The 18,526-nt window shown below is 32.1% G+C and overlaps 1 protein-coding gene across 1 annotated transcript; it reads right to left on the bottom strand.

Annotated features, from left to right (window-relative positions):
* Positions 1–8,165: 8,165 nt before the first annotated feature.
* Positions 8,166–9,731, bottom strand: LOC140047980 (acetylserotonin O-methyltransferase-like). The gene is made up of 3 exons (XM_072093011.1): positions 9,583–9,731; positions 9,204–9,470; positions 8,166–8,774 (listed from the first exon to the last, which is right to left on the bottom strand). The coding sequence occupies exons 1-3, from the start codon at positions 9,710–9,712 to the stop codon at positions 8,554–8,556; spliced, it is 618 nt and encodes a 205-aa protein (XP_071949112.1). The 5' UTR covers positions 9,713–9,731; the 3' UTR covers positions 8,166–8,553.
* Positions 9,732–18,526: the final 8,795 nt, after the last annotated feature.

The following is an 18,526-nucleotide window of genomic DNA, read 5'->3' as shown; positions in this document are numbered from 1 at the left end:
ATTAGTTATGTTATAGTAGTCTCAGTTTAAAATTAACTCAATAACTATTGCAAAATGATGCACGGGCCACCCAGAGGAAATATAAAAAATGTAGAAACATTGAAATAAAATCATCATATTTACAATTATTCAATCATCATACCAGACCGTCGTAATGATCATCATTTCTAGCCGATAATGCACAGACCGAGGCGCGTACAGACCTCCTACAACTTTATGGCATAACCTCATAAATGTGATACTTTAATTAATTTTTCACTCTTCTTCTTATCACTGATTATGTCTCTGTTGAAGAATTTAACAGCATAGAATATGCGTAGGTTTACGTACGTTTCAATTAGCAATGTTTCAATTGCTGGTGAACAAACATTCAACTTCATAAAATGTGTTAGGAACTAGCTGCTTTGGGTCTTCCAGTTTTCGATTGGTTTCTCGCATCGCACTGTTACAGATATCGCAATTGTGCTTTACACTTGCTTTCTTGACGACGTAACCGGCTACATATACTAAAGTATTTAGCTGAGTCATCTCAAAGTCTTCTAAGCAGCAGTCGTCGTCAGTGGTGGCATCGTTGTCTTCTTGATGGGCAACATGATGCAATGATGATGATGATGATTGGGCCATCATTATTGCATCAATTCCATCTAGCTGTCGATCAGTGTCTTCTAGGCAATTCGAATTCCCTGACGGAATTAACATCCTGTTGCGCATAACTTCCTTCAGGGAGGCTCTAAATTCATCTGCCATCGGGTAATACCGATGACCCCCTCTCCCTCTGACAATAGAAAATAAGTTCTCAAGGCAATCTTGATTTAGTCTGCCTGTGAGTATAAACTTAAAGGCGTAATTGTTGATTAATCAGTATTTGAGATTCTTCGAAATGAATATTGCACAAGTGGCAATTACGGTGTAAATAGGAACTTGGTTTCCTTCTCAAATCCGCGCGTCATGTGTTCTGGGTCCATTTTGCACACCTGTAAATTAATAATTGTCTAGTGAGTTTTTGCTTTATCATAATTAACGTTTACGTAATTATAGGACGTCTATGTGCATGCTAATTGATTTTCAAATTGGTTAGGGCCTAAAATCAAATACTTAAGCCTAACCTAAAACCACTAACTAACTAACGGTTGAATTTCATAAATATTAAGTATAAGATTCAATTAAAAATTGTTTGTTAGGGCTACTCAACGGATAAGTAATATACTGTAATGTATGTAACGGCTAGTTAAATTAAACGAAATAAAATAACCATGAGACAGAAAGCAAATATTAACCATGAGACGGAAAGCATGAAATAATCAAGATCACAATTTGTTTATATTAAGTATTATTATTATTATTATTATTTGTATAATGTAAAAAGAGGGACTAGGCCTAGGCCTACAGCGACATGCCAATTGGGCTTCTTTTAGTCTTTCGACCAAATTTTTACTTATATGCCAACAATTGTAATGATATATATTTGGTCAATAAATGTTTCTTGAATTGAAAGTTTTAAAAATTGTTTGTTAAGGGTACTAAATGTTAAAGGATAAGTAATACTAATATATAACCAGGGAACAGTGAAATTAGTGTAATTTCACTGTTATATAACTAATGTACTAGCCTAGGCCTAGTAGGCCTAGCCTAGACCTAGTAGCCTAATAATGATAATAATAATCATTTCATACGTTTAAATAATAATTATTAATAATAGGCCTACCTAGCCTAGTTTATTAATATAGCCTAGGCCTAGCCTAGCCTATGTATAAATTGAATAGTAAAACAAAGTAAAGTAAGATTAGGCTAGTCCCTAGGCCTACATAGTCATAGCTTATGTTAAGATGTACTAGGCCTAGGCTACTTATTTAATTACATAAAAATCTGATCTTGTCTTTGGGAAAATTGTAAAACTTAAGTTCTGGGTTGGCCTTTGAATTGCTTTTACAATTAATTGCAGCACAGTATATCCCTCCACTTTTTCTCTTTTCATTCATTGTTTCTTAACCATACAAACTTTGTCGCGACTCCTCAATCCCATTTTCTTAAGAATACTGCGATCGTCACGCAAAAGTTCGTTACTCGTTTAAGCGACGGGGGGGGGGGGGGGAATATAATTTGACGCTTCTAAAGTGTTACGCGTAAACGCGGGAAGTGTCCTATCTTTAGTGTATAAGATCTTTGGTACGCATCAAAGATCTTATATAAGATCTTTGTTACGCATGGTTTTTGTTTTGTTCTCGGTACGTTTCCCAGTGACGCAAACTTACACTGTTTCATAAACACTGTAATGAAATTGGAAATTTGTTGTTTGATACACTACTAAGAATAGAAAACCATGGAGTAAGAAAAATCTGTTTTTCGCTGATTCAGACAGACAGCACGCAAAACAATAGCAACGTTAACAAATTTAAGCCGAAAAGTTAGAGTGGAATGAATCCACCTAAAACCGTTGCCCAGCTAATTTATGGCGTCATGCGTAATAACATAAATTTTCATTAAATCCGCTGATGAAGGAATTCTGCCACTGTCCATATGGACATCAAATGAAGAGGAGTCCCTATTGCTGGTTGAAAAAAACACTTATCGAGATTGGACCTCATTTGGTCACAGGTCAATCCAGATCCAGGCAGATTTTATTTTTTTACCAAAAATCCATTATTAATGGCACTGCATGCTACAAAGAAAACTTCTGAATATGTGAATGTTTTACTTAGACCATATGACTTTACCCGCAAAATTAACCAAATTCAAAATTTACCTAATTATCCGGAGGGGAAGGGGCATTACCCGTGGAGTGTATTCTCCACCCGACGGGGAACAAAATGCCATCCAACTTTTCTAAACCAGAATTGTCCGTAGATTACGAATCTAGAAGGTAATCGATCAGGATATAAAGCGTTTTCGATATATAAAGGGTTACAGTTTTTTATTTTATTACATTATTATGATTATAGATATCTATTCTATGAAAAAAATCCTTCGCGATTAAGGGTCAAATGTCAATATTGCCCAATCATAGAACTTGCATATAAAACCAAATAATCAATCATACACATCATGAAAAGAGCATTTTTTATCAGTTGACATCCAAGGTCAAAATTCAACATTTTAATATTTAATATTGTTCTAATCAGAAGAAAAAACAAACATTGTTAATTGAATATTAGATGTTAAGTATAGGATGGATTTATTGAAAATAACATCTATTAATAGAAATGTATTAGGGCCTATATACTATATGAAATGAGAGTATATACAACAATTGTAATACATTTATGAAAGATTGAATGATGAATAAAGGTGGTGGCTACCACAAAAGATAAAAAAAAAAAAAAAAAAAACATTTTAATATGCGTATTAATTAGGAAGTTACCAAATAAATAGCAAATTTGTCCAAAATATGAGATCGATGGTTTTACCGTATTTACAAGTAGGCCTAATGTAATTAAATTATTTGATCAGTAAAGTTATATATAATTATAATACTGCAATTAATCAAATCAGACTGTTAAAATGTTATATGCTGACCTTAAATAAAATAAATGGTTAAGGCAAAATTATAAAACTTTCAAAAATTCATTTTCAAATATTTGTCAGGACATGGTTGCAGGCCTGCAATATTAATTATTTGATTTGAGCTGCTTCTTTATGTCATGGCAATATATGTTTTTTGTTTTTAGGAGGGTGTTGTTGTCCTAGGGGCATAGCAGTTGGACTAGGGGGTAATTGTCCGGGTGGTAGTTGTCCGGGTGGTAATTGTCCAGGGGGTAGTTGTCCAGATACGGCCTAGTTCTGCAAAAAAGTTTTGATTATCTCTATGCGTAGCCACCAGGATTGATTCCTGATTCTTCCTTAAAAAAGGAAGAGACATAATCATTTAAAGTTAACACAAACATTCCAAGCATTGCTTTTTTCTATTCGTTGACTTTAGTGTTTTGGTTAAATCGTATTCATTTCAAGACTTAAAAACAAATATTGGGCAAACCATGGAGAAAAAAAATGTCCTCCATGGGTAAACGAAATCCAAACACTATCGATAAAAATATAAAAAATAACAATAACATTCCATTAAAGGTGGATTGTCCCCCTAAAAATGTTTTTGTTTTTTTTTTGAATATGCCATTTTAAATGTCGCTTAATATTTATTCACTTTGGCCAAAAATTGGACCGAAACAAAAATTATTTAACTAAAAAAACTGTAATTTGAAGCAAAAAATCTAACTGGCTGCCAGCCAATAGGTCTTTGGTTGGGTTTAAAAGTTTATTTTGTCATTTTATAACTGAAATCATTCTTGGAGGAAGAAAGGAAGTGTACAATACATGTTTAACCATTCATTAATAAATCATTATTTATAATTATGTCTTTTCAATAGAGTCAATGGTGACCAACAAAAGTAATTTACTAGAGGAAAAACTACTGCCCAAAATAGTAATGACATATGAAGTGAACAATCTTTTATTGCGACCAACAGATTAATCCAGTATAAATAGTTTCTTATTCTAAACAATAAAACTATCCTATGTAATGACCAAATCCCCTTGTCCGAGTATTCATTTGAAAACCATTAAAAGATAATGTGTGTGATATATAGTCATTAAAAAAAAAAACTAAATATTTTTTTTTCTTCCTTATATCTTTACTCTTTTTAAAAGTTTTACTAACGATTTTTATTTTATTTTATTATACAGTATTTATATTTTTGCTTTATGTACACGACAACTAACGATCAAATAACAGTTTTTCACATCGCAACTTATACAACGTAATTTTGAAAATTACAACCATTTTTCTATATACATACAACGTACATTTCTAGTCTAACAAAAACTTTTTCTAAACTTTCTATTATTTAAAAGTCGAAGATAGCCAGGTCTCGGGTCCATTCTATTGTCGCCACAGATTGATATCTTCAACAGTACTTCTATGAATGGATGATTAGGTGGGAACACGAACGCTAGTTGATCATACCCAGTACCGTTTTGATCGTACGATTAATCGGGAAACCACCTCACTACGGAATTTACTGCACTTGAGCTTGTAGATAAAGTTACTCAACACATGGACAATTATGAAATACCTATTAATATATATTTGGACCTATAAAAAGCATTTGATACAATAGATCACAAAATAATGTTGCACAAATTGAATCATTATGGCCTTCACTCGAATTCACTTAATCTTATTAAGGATTATTTAACTAATCGTAAACAATATGTGGACATTTTACAGATAACTACAGGTGTTCCACAAGGATCAATACTGGGTCCGCTTTTGTTTATCATATACATAAACGATATCGCAAACGTTAGCACTATTTTTAAAACTATAATATATGCAGACACTTTGAAGCACCCTCAGGACATGTAATCCAATTAACAACATTCTCAACATTGAACTTGATAAAGTTAGTGAATGGCTTAAATTAAATAAATTATCATTAAATGTGTTGAAGTCGAAGTATATGATATTTCATATGAGTAAACGTCGTGTTGATACCGTACGTTAGATATAGAAATTGACAATGTTAAGATTCAGCGGGTTCATAATTTCAACTTCCTTGGTATAATTATTAATGAACATCTAAATTGGAATAGCCATGGTGATTATATTTCAAATAAGATTTCCAAAACTATTGGCATTTTAAATAAACTTAAATTACTCTACTCTACAGCTCACTATGTTGGTCGGATGGTTGGTCGGTCAGTTAGTCGGTCGGTAAACACTAACTCAAATTTGAACACGCGACTGCAGCCATGTATATGGCCTTGTTGTAAAAAAAATCAGACTATCTTCAACATTATTATGCTGTACTCGAGCTGTTCACCCGGTTTTCAGCTATTAAAAACAATTATCGTAAAAGGAGAACGGTAAATGCGAAGCATCCTTGTATTATTGTGTGCAGGTATTTGATGATGGACATCCATTAGACAGTGTATACCACGAACAGAAAACAACTCTATTTGAGGCAAAACAGTTAAACATAAATTGTCAATAACTAATTATCTAACTCAATTTAATTGGTAAACACTACAGGGTTAAATCAGGTGGTTAAAATCAGTACCGAAAGTACGAACCAACTTTATAATGCCATCGAGTAAACATTCTAGAAGTAACGCACGATTTACCGAATTTTGCCCTTACGTAAATTCATATATAGATTATTATTTTCAGGAACTAAGACAATTAATCTTAAAGATAGGGATAAAAAGAGGAAAAAAACAAAAAGCACTCAAAAACAACACATGTTCGATGTTTGAACATGAGTAGCAAACAAATATGTTCTTTCTTTATTATGGAAAAATGTCTAGAACCATCCAAAAGTAAAACAAAGTGGGAAACATATTTTAACATAGAGAACGATTGGTCTCTAACATGGAAAAGAAAAATTAAAAATATTAAAGATAATAAACTTAAACAGTTGAACATCAAACTACTGCATTGTATAACACCTACCAAAAGAAGGCTCTTAAAGTGGAAAATAAGTAACACAGATACTTGCCTACAATGCAACATAGTAGAGGATGATGCCCATTTCTTTTATGAATGCACTGAAGTAAAACCCTTATGGGATTATTTTACGTTTACACCATAGGCCTACACAACATGTTCTCTATTGGATGCTTCTGCGTTTACAAAGCACATACTTTGAAAAATGTAAACAAATGGACCGGATCACTGTCTCGTCTTTTCATGGCGGAAGAAAAATAGATCTTACCTTAACCGCCTGTTATAATTTATATTTATGTGGATCTGATTATTTAAAATATATATGTATGCATGAGAATAGTTATGTACAGCACTACAGGTATAAATATACAGATATTTACATAATATTGTTGTATAATACCCACAGGCAGTTTCATTTTGTCTTATATGTATGAGAAGTATGAATTAAAAAAATTGTATAAATTAATATTGAAAACAAAAAAGAAACGTAACGCAACATAAGTAACGCACGAGAAGATAAGCAAACAAATATAACCATGAGACATAGAACTAGACACAGGAGTAAGAAAAGCATTTTTTAATATTTTTGTTTATTTTTTATATTTGTATTTTAAAATAATGTATATAGTCTGTATATAGGGTATAAATGAATTATACATAAAAAAAAATACATACCGAAAATAATTATTTAACATTAGTAAATGTATCTTCTACAGTACATTTATTAGTTTTTGCTCTCGTTACAAGGAAATCAGAAAAAAATGTATACCTTCTTTATTTTTTGAAAATCCAAATACTTTTAAATTCTGTCGTTTAATGTCATCCCAGGATCCAATAATTATTGATAATCTATCTAAATATATTTATCATGCTTATAAGTTAAGATATATGTTTTGCTTAGAGAACGAAATTAATTAATTCATTTATCTTGTCACCATAAATTGCTTTATATTTCAATGTAATTATTATGTTGTTAATAACTAGGGGCCAGAGGTCTAAAGTAAATAAAGTCAGGCGATAAGGCTGAATGAATTGAAAAAAAAAGGTAAGTGTTTATAATTTTAGATGTTGCGAATTATAAAACAAAAAAAAATATTAGAAAATTATGAAAAAAGGTGGATAACAGAAAAGAAATATTAATGTTCTGATTCTAAGAACAGTAACATTGATAAAATCACAATGTTAAATATATATATATATAAACCAAACAAAAGTGAGAATAACAATGAAATAGTTATTATTATTATTAGAAATAATTGTATTAATCTGTTGAAGATGAAATGAATAAATAGTGGTTAACGCCACAAAAGAGAGAAAAAAAAAATGTATTGTCCCCCTGAAAAATATTTTGTTTAATGTTGTTGTTGAATATGCCATTTTAATGTTACATAATAGTTATTCCCTTTGATCAAAAATAACAATAATTATTTACCTATAAAACTGTAATTTAAAGCAAAAAAAAAATCAAATTGGCTGCCAGCTAATGGGGTTTTGATTGAATTTAACCGTTTATTTTGACAATTTATAGGTGAAAACATTATTTGTAATCTTCATTTGCCGTTATGTTCCGTAATGCTGGTTGTCATGACTTTGATGTCGTACCAGATTAATCCGAATTGATACACAACTTGAATTAATAGACATAATAAAAAAATAGCCGATTCTTGAAATTGCCAGTATTCCGTCATACATCATCATATGTCATGTCAAACACAGAGTCTGTACTTAAATACACTAACCATCCTTAACCTAACTGTATATGATACAGACGTCATCATGCTGTATGGGATTCCGACACTGAAGATGCCATATGTGTAGATACAGCAAATTTGACATTTATAAGCATGAACCTCGGAACAACAGCTTTCCATGCGATTCTTTTTTCTGATCAGATTTTGTGTAGCGTAGATAATATAGATTGATGTCGCCATATATAAAAAGATAGGCCTAATGGTTTATTTTTATGTAATATTTTTATTTTCTCACCAAACACTATAGGCCTAGTAATAATTATTGAAAGAAATCCTAAATTTAAGTCATAAGGCGGCGGGATAGCAAAGAAATAACTGGCCTGATTTCACCTAGTACGGAATATTTACCAATAATAGGCATATAGCTTATGGTTTTTTAGCAATCATCGTATGAAAACCACCGTGTCCTTCTACAGATTTGCATTCGAAATCAACAAATCCATTTTGTTCCAATAATAGACGGTACTCTGTCTCAGTTCTTTCTCTTCCAGACGCTTCAACCATCATATTAATGTCCAGGAATACTGTTTCTAGAGGGCCAGTTTTATTCTCGTTCAATAGAAGTTCTGCTATCAAAACAGCACCACCTGTAGAAAAAATGAATTTGTGGGTAACGTAAAGCTGTTCAGTTCAATATGCCATATCGTGGCTGTAAATAATAGTAAAAGTGATTTGAAAATTATAAACCCGTTTCAAAAATTGTATTCAGATATCTGGGTCAAATCAGAACTTTGAACCTTATTACAATTCATTCAAAATACTGGTGTATGCCCTCCATATCAGCACACCGCGAGATAATTCCTACTTAGATTGTGTACGATATTATCGTATAACTGCGTTGTATGTAAACTAGACCCAACCAACGACTTTACGCCACACCCGACGGATGCAGCAGCGATAGTAAAGCATGTTGTGTAAGAATACAACCAATATAAATAGGCATATAAGACACATCTTGTCTCCCACAGTCACATGATGCTAGTCTAATGCTATTTCAAACGCCATTGGCCAATTACCAGATTTCAAAGATCTAAATGTCTTTTTCAGCAGGTTGTGCACTTTTTCCAATCCCCAATTATGAATAATTCTTGCAAAAGTATACAACTTAGCTGGAGGAAATTCATCTTGAAAGAAATCTCCAGCAACAAATTTGACATTTTTTCTTTCGTTTTCGTCTGGTGTTATTTTCTTCGCCTCTACTACAGCAGGAGCCAAGTCAAACACTGTTACCGTTGCGTCTGGATATTCAGAGGCTAAGGCGTATGCTAATGCCCCAGAACCACCTGTATAATAAAGAATAATGTAGCTTTGAACCTGACACAACAATTAGATTGTTGTCCCATAGCGAAAAATTGTTAAAACATCTCACATTTTCATTAGATATCAACAAATTACCTCCTAAATCGCATATCTCACAAAAAGGTGAAAGGTCAAATGTTTTTGCAACTCCTGGTGAGGTAATGGACGATAACTGGTGCATACCCTTTAGAAATATTGCCGAGTACTCTTTATTTGATTCATACATACTTTGAAATCTCTTCTCCAAGGTCAACTAAAACAGAATGGAAAATGAGTATTCAGTTAAAATTGGCTTTGTGGTGGAAGAACAGATACAAACAATGTATAAAAGCAGAATAGAGGTTCGCATAAAGTACTCCTCCTCTTTTCAGTTCTTAATGGTCAGACTGAAATTCACTGTGCATATCGCGACCACGATGGTCGTTATTCACGCGGTTTTCAAATAATAATTAATTGAAGGTTAATAATACATTTAACTGCTAAATGTAAAGTCATTATTGCATGCCAAACTTACTTGATTGTTATATACAGTGTAAATATGTAATTCTTAATGGAATTTAAAATTATTGTATATATTTATACCTAAATAACTTTTACATAGATTTTGAAAGAAAACTAACATATAATAATAATAATAATAATAACACTAACGATACTAATAATAATAATAATAATAATAATAATAATACCAGATTTATATAGCGTCCTTTTCATGAATGCTCAAGGGCATTTTTGGATCAAAGACATGGAAATATACTTCCATAATAATGCAGCTATTAATCAGCGCAAAATTGTTTCTTGATCTAACCGGGTACCCATATTATTATACGCCTGGGTGGGGAAGAGGCAAAAGCAAGTGCCTTGCCGAAGGATACAAGCAATGCGGCGAGAGTTGAATTCGAACCAGTACGACCTCGCGATCGGTAATCCAGAGCGTCCACGCGCCCTCGATATGATATGATATGATATGATAATTAGTTATAAAGGGAGAGAACTAGGACATTTCCTATGTTAATTAATTACGCTAATAATGGTTAAGAGATAGGAGGTCAAATATTATGACCTTTTAAAAAATGTTGACTTCTTTTATTTCTGTCTGTTGACCCTTTAAAAAAAAAAAAAATATGACGTAATGATAAGAATTTAAAAAATTTTTTCAATTCTGAAAATCTGAAAAATGTTAAAATCCTGAAAATCTGAAAAATTTTAAAATCCTGAAAATCTGAAAAATTTTAAAATCCTGAAAATCTGAAAAATTTTAGTTGATCTTTTATAAATTTTTGAATTTAAAAATGGGTTTGAAAATAAAAAACATGTCTATATTGAAAAATAAAGTATATTATAATAGACATCTACGTAGTAAGAAGCATTTAAACTATACAAGTGAAGAAAAAATAACACCTAAGCAATTGAAAGGTGCAAGTCTTTGTATAGTTGAAAATAGGTATATTGTAAAATGTGAAGCCAACGAGATATTTGGTTATCCAAAACATCCTGACTATGTAAGCAGACCTTTCGAATGCAAATATTGCTATTATGCAGCTAGTGATGAGTATAAAGTTAAAGTTACATGAAAGTACAGATACTACAAAAAGTAAAAAATATTATTGTGAATCATGTCATTATGGAACTGATGTAAAAGAAAAATATGATAAACATTTACTTAATAATAAGCATATCAACACTTATTTGTTCGGTTTCTAGATTTTTTTAGAAATTTTTGAATTTAAATTGATTGAGTTAAGAAAATTAATTGTGCAAAAATAAAACATGATGACACAAAATTAGTTAGGCCTATTGCTAAACAAAATTTTAGATTGAAATTTTTCCCTTATTAAGGTTATTTAGTATAATTAATATTGATAATGATGCAAAAATTGTTCTTTAATTAATTGGCACAATACTTTTTCCAAGTATAGTACATGCTTTGAATGTTAGCGTCCACAAGTTTTAAATTAACGTCCTGAATTATTGCCATTGATTTTAAGGAAAATTGATATAGGCCTAATGGTGACTTGGAAAAAACAGGAGGTGGTGTTGTAATTCTGTATAAGTCTAGCTTAGTTGTAAACATGAAAACTGATGTACATATATGCATCATTTGAGGCTATACATGTGCAGATTACGTCTAACTCGAAATTTCTTCGTTTAGTTAACATATATCGACCACCTACCTTGTCTGTTACAGAATTCCTCAATGATTTTGAAAAAATGTTGTTTGACTATATTCTCTTTTGGTCTGAAATTGTTTTTTGTGGAGACTTTAATATCCATATGGATAATACTAAAAATGTGGCAGCAAATAGATTTAAGACACATGCTTAGATCGTTTGGTCTCCAGCAGCATATAAATGAACCCACACACTGTAGTGGCCACTGCCTTGACCTTATCATCACTAGAGATGATCTACTGCTCCCGGATGTTAAGATACACCCTGGCCTGTCAGATCATTTTGCCATATTTTGCAAGTTTGATCTTAAACGGCTCACAACCCATAAAACTGTAAGAAAAAGTCGCAACTTAAAACAAATTTATATGGAGAAATTCACAAATGACATTCAAGCTTGTGTGTCTAACATAACGGATGTAAGTGTGACTCTTGAAGATAGTGTAGAAAACTATTCTCACCTCATGGCTGTACTTGATTTACATGCACCAGTTCAGAAAAAAAACAATGAGGCAAAAGTAAGCTAAACCGTGGTATACAAATAAAATTCGATGTGAAAGGAAATTACGTCGTCAACTTGAACGTAAGTGGATGAAATCAAAGCTTCTTAAGGATAGACAGGAATACTGTGACCAAAGATGTATTGTAAATGAACTGATTGAAAAGGCCAAGACGCGGTATTACTCTAGTCTGGTTAGTGACTGCACAGGTGATCAAAAGAAACTTTTCGATTTAGTAAATAAACTTTTACATCGTTCCAAGTCATCAGTGTTTTTTATAAATAATATTAAATCAATTCGTGATTCACTAGAAAATGAAAATACCGCAGAAGTTACAACTGCTTCTGATAAATGTAATATATCTTATGGTTTAACTAGGTCTAGGCCTATACAATTTTGTCAGTTCGAACCTGCAAGTGAGGAGAAAATTTTTAATATTGTCAAAAATTCTCCCTATAATTGTTAAATAGAAATAGACTCAGTAGGCCTACGTATTGAAGGAAAAGCACTTGATTGGTGTCGGTCATATTTGGAAAACAGGCCTCAACACGTATGTATTGTTGATGCTATCTCAAAAGCTTCTTTTTTAAACTTTTCGGTACCACAAGGATCTGTTCTTGGGCCGCAATGGTTCACAATTTATTTACACCCGATACGGGATATCATTAGTAAATATGATCTGTACTATCATGTTTACGCTGATGATACTCAGCTTTATATTTCTTTTAAACCTACAATGACACACAGTGATATTTCTTTGGAATTGCTCCAACATTGTATCTATGAATTGCGTGTCTGGATGAAAAACAACTTTCTTAAATTAAACGATGAATAAACAGAATATAGTCTCTTTGGATCAAAGCAGCAGTTGGAAAAACTGCCACCAAGTTTTATTTACATTGGTGAAACCCAAATAGACCTGGCTAGGCAAGTAAGAAATCTTGGGGTTGAAATGGATGCGGGTATGACTATGATTTCTAGTATCTCAAAAACTATTTCTACGTCGTCTTTTCACTTACGAAACATCCGAAGGATTCGTAAGTTTATTAATGAGGCAGCAGCTAAACAACTTGTTCATGCTTTTGTCACTTCACGACTGGATATGGGAAACTAATTGCTATATGGGCTACCACAAAAACAACTCCACAGGCTTTAGCTGATTCAAAATACAGCGGCACGAGTTGTTAAAAAATTACCAAGATATGGACATATATCAAATACCTTGGAAACATTGCATTGGCTTCCTGTTAGGTACCGCATTGTTTTTAAAATATTACTCTTTGTATTTAAGTCTATAAATGGCATGGCTCCTGAATATATTTCTGACATGCTTAGGCTTTATGTTCCCGGACGATACGCTGCTTCTTCATCAGCCTAAGTCTCATCACTCATGGGGAAACAGAGCTTTCACCGTTACTGCTCCTCGTCTATGGAATGCTCTACCGAGCTCTATAAGATTTTGCAAAACTGTTGATACTTTTAAAAAATTATTAAAAACACATTTATTCTTATGGAAATCATGAGGTTTCTTAAAGTTCTAGACTTATAATTGTATAGTATACTTTTTCCTGACCAGCATTTTCTTTGGGGTACCTCTGTCTTGGTTGTTGTCTCTGAGCACCCGGTCGTCTGTGGCAAGGCAAGTGTTTGGTCACCTAGGTAGGGACCTGGGACCGCGACAGAACGACAACGGATGGGGATCCTCCAAAGAAATTTTATTTGTCAGGAATTTGTATGATTTGTTTTTTATTTTTTATTTTATACATATGCAAAACAACGTCCATTTATCTGTACCGAGTGTAACTTTAGATCAGCTTATCCTCGATGTCTCAAACGACATGTTTACAGGAAACATTAGATACTTACTATATAAAAAATTATATTAAAAAAAAATGTATATTTAATCTAGAAACCCTTAAAACGAGTCTGGTTGGTGAACATCAGTCCAAAATACGCAGAATTTTTTCCATAATACGTCAACTTGAGGGCGCTATACTAATCCAAAATACGTGAATTGTCCAAAATACGTCAAATTAAGGGCGCTATTCATTTTCCAAAATACGCGATTTGTCCAAAATACATCAATTTGGAACCGCTTGTAATTTTCCAAAATACGTCAACTTGAGGGCGCTATAAATTATCCAAAATACGTGAATTGTCCAAAATACGTCAAATTAAGGGCGCTATTCATTTTTCAAAATACGCGATTTGTCCAAAATACGTCAATTTGGGTCCGCTAGTAATTTTCCAAAATACGTCAACTTGAGGGCGGCAAACTTTTTTCCAAAATACAAGAGCCTTTCCTAACATACAACAATGTATTGCCAATGAGACTACTACAAGAACTATTATCTAATATGATACAAACTGAACTTTAAACTTACCAAAATGGTTCTCCTTTTCAATGTTGAAGATACAATCCTTTATAGTATTTTTGAAAACAGCCTCGCGTTTTTAAGGTTCGAATATTTTGTGGAAAATTTGCGTATTTTGGAAAACTGTGCCTTCAAGTTAGAGGGTATGTCGGATAACCTTCTATTGTAGAAAATTAATAGCGCTACAAAAGTTGTTTTAAGTTGGATAATTTTCCTATTTTTAGAAAATTAATACTCAAGTTAAAGTATTTTGGAACAAGTGCCCCAAAACTCGCGTAATTTGTATTTAGTATAGCGCCCTCAAGTTGACGTATTTTTGAAAAATTCTGTGTATTTTGGACTGATAGCAAACAATAGTTTGATAATTTTCCAATTTTTGAAAATTAATAGTGGCCTCAAGTTGACGTATATTAGAAAATTACTAGCGCCCGAAAATTTGACGTATTTTGGACAAATCGCGTATTTTGGAAATGAATAGCGCCCTCGAGTTGACGTATTTTGGACAAATCGAGTATTTTGGAAATGAATAGCGCCCTCAAGTTGACGTATTTTGGACAATTCGCGTATTTTGGAAAATGATTAGCGCCCTCAACATGACGTATTTTGGAAAGACTTGCGTATTTTGGATTAGTATAGCGCCTTCAACTTGACGTATTTTGGAAAAAATGCTGCGTATTTTAGACTGATGTTCACCAACCCTATTGCTTAAAACCGGTTTCTAGATTTTTCAGAAATTTTTGAATTTAAATTGTTTGAGTTAAGAAAAAATATTACTAAATAAAAAACATGTCTTCTGTATTTCAATCTTTTAATAAATATTTGCAAAGCAGTTTTACCGCTGTAAAGCAAAAGGTTTCACGTATGATCTATGGAGATCCTACTATTACCAGAGATGAGATAGTAGGTGAGGTTTTTAAAATGAATGAAGCAATATCTAAAAACTTTAAGATTAGATCTAAAAAGTTGGAGAAGCATGGATAGCGGAGGAACAAAAACGTTTGGAAAACATACTTAGAAACGAGATCCGAAGAATGAAAGCAGAAAGTAATAGGAAAGCAGAGGAACGGAAGCGATTAGAAGCAAGACACAAAAATGAGGTTAGAAGGATGGAAACAGAAACTAAAAGAAAAACAGAGGAGTTAAAACAACAGCATAAAGATAGGATGAGGGATGTTAAAAAAGAACTTGAAATCAAATAGGTAAGAAAACAGCATAAAGCTATGATGAAGGATGTTAGAAAAGAACTTGAAATTAAACATCATAATATTAGAATTAACAAGTTAAGAAAAGAACTTGAAGATTATGCATTTGAAGAATTCTAATCATCATTCCGAGGATTTCATAGTCATCATATAATTCCTGGTAGACCTAAAATCGATATACCAACCTATTTAGAAGTTATAGCTAGGAAACTACTATTGATTTAATGGATAGAAATCGAGATACTAAAGCTAAGATTTTTTTAATAGCAAGTATGGAAAAGGAAGGTGAAATGGAAAACCGTGAGTTTTATAGTGATATCGAAACCTATTATTCTAATACCGATCTTGATGAGATATATAATGGTTAGAAAGATTTTAGAAAGTTATGAGAAAGTTCTATTAAAAGGATCTGGATGGACTTTCAAGGAAGTTTTAAGTTCAGAAGTTCATTTTACTAGTCATAATCCAATTGGAGGAAGTTCATATTTTCCACTTCCTAAAGAATTAGCTGTTAAGCATGCTATAATAAACCCTAAAAATAATGATAATAATTGTTTCTTGTGGTGTGTTACCATAACTGATAATTATATTTTAAAAATTGAGCATCCTGAACGTATTAGTAAAGACAAACAAATTGAGAAACATGTATTCGAGAGGGATCATGAGGATGTAACAACATTCAAATATATTGCATTGTTTGAGAAAAACAATCCTGGTAAAAAAAATCAATGTATTTGGATATCGAGATGGTCTTATTCATCCTTTAAGAGTTGTTGTAAAAACAGAATTATACAAAGAAAAAGTAATTAATCTCCTATTACTTAACAATGGATAGAAAAAACATTACAGGATATGTCATGTTTAATATCTGCTCAAAATCTAAACATAATGGGAAAGTATATGTATGCTATAACTGTATGGAAACATTCCAAAAGCCTCACAGACTATCAAACCATTCAGAATATTGTAGTAAACATGAACCAGTTGTAACTTGTATTTAAAATTTAAGAATTATAAGAATATTAATAACCATCCACTTAATATTATAGCTGACTTTAAATGTATGACCATTCCAATAAAAACTTGTATGCCAGATCCTAAAAAATCATCAACTACAAAAACTCAATTACATGTACCTTGTGGTGTTTGTATTTTATTTTATCCAATAACTTCCCCTGGAATTGAATTTGATTGTGAACCAATAATTATAACTGCAGATTCTGAAGATGATGATATAGCTGAAAAATTTGCTGAAGCTAATTCTAATTTAATAATATATTCGCAGAACCAAAACCAATAATAATGATGGATGAGGATAAGAAAGTATATAAAGAATCTAATGGTTGTGTCGTTATGGATTCGCATGCAATGATGAAAATGGAACTAAATGTTGGTGGTGCACTAAAAAATGTAAAACTAAAAGAAGATTGAATATTTTGGTGGTTGTATACATAAGAAATGTAAAGAAGAATTACTTTCAAAGAAGAAAGTTGAATTTGGACCAAAGAATGAAGGAGAAGAAGATGAGGAAGAACCTAAAGATATTAAAGAAGAAAAAATCATGAAAAACAAATGAAAGGTTCGAGATCATGATCATTTTACAGGTAAGTTTCGAGGAGCTGCACATTCAGATTGTAATTTCAAGAATTCTAAATCTAATTTTACACCTACTTTATTTCACAATTTAGCTGGATATGATGCACATCTTTTCATCAAGAAATTGGGTGGATATGATGCACATTTTTTCATCAAGAAATTGGGTGAAATTGATGAAAGAAAAATTACAGTATTTCCACAGAATGAGGAAAAATATACCTCTTTTTCAAAATCAACATTAACAGGTACTAAATTTGATAAGAAGAGCGGAGAGGTGGAATATGTCAATCATAATATCAGATTTTTAGATTCGTTGAATTTAATGAGTTCTAGTTTGGATAAACCTGAAGATAATTTAACAGAGAATGGGTCTACAGATGAATATTTAATTGAAACCAAAAAATACTTTCCAGATACATCCCTTGTAATGCGAAAAGGTGTATATCCATATGAATATATGAATAGTTTCGATAAGTTTAAGGAAACTCAACTACCACCAAAAGAAGCTTTCTATTCAACATTAACTAAGAAGGATATTACAGATGAGGATTATGAACACGCACAACAAGTTTGGAAAGCGTTCGGATACAAGACTATGAAGGACTATCACGATCTATATCTCAAACTGGACGTTCTTCTCCTAGCTGATGTTTGGAACAACTTTAAGAAGGTATGTTTAGAACATTATAAATTAGATACAAGCTATTATTATACAGCACAGGTCTATCTTGTTTGAAATTGACTAAAATTAAATTAGAACTTCTAAGTGATCTTGATAAGTATTTAACGGTTGAAGAAGGAAGACGAGTTGGAATCTCGCAAATTTCGAAAAGGTATGCGAAAGCAAACAATCATTATATGGATGATTTTGATAAAAGTAAACCTGAAACATATCTAGTACATTTAGATTCAAATAATTTGTATGGTGGGGGTATGTCAAAAGAACTTCCAACCCATGGATTCAGTTGGATGACTAATAGAGAATTAGAGAATATTGGAGAACTTATCCAGCTATTTTTGTAGTAAATTTAGATTATCTAAAGGAATTGCATTAACCACATAATGAGTATCCGCTAGCGCCAGAACATATTGAGATAGATAAGGTAAAGAAATTAATCCCAAATTTACTCAATAAGAAGAAATATGTAGTCCATCTTGAAACATTAAAATTGTATGAAAGTTTGGGTTTGAAACAACTA

This window comes from Antedon mediterranea, chromosome 4 (genome assembly GCF_964355755.1).
Source record: "Antedon mediterranea chromosome 4, ecAntMedi1.1, whole genome shotgun sequence".
NCBI lineage: Eukaryota > Metazoa > Echinodermata > Crinoidea > Comatulida > Antedonidae > Antedon > Antedon mediterranea.
This window is presented reverse-complemented; position numbering and strand designations above follow the sequence as displayed.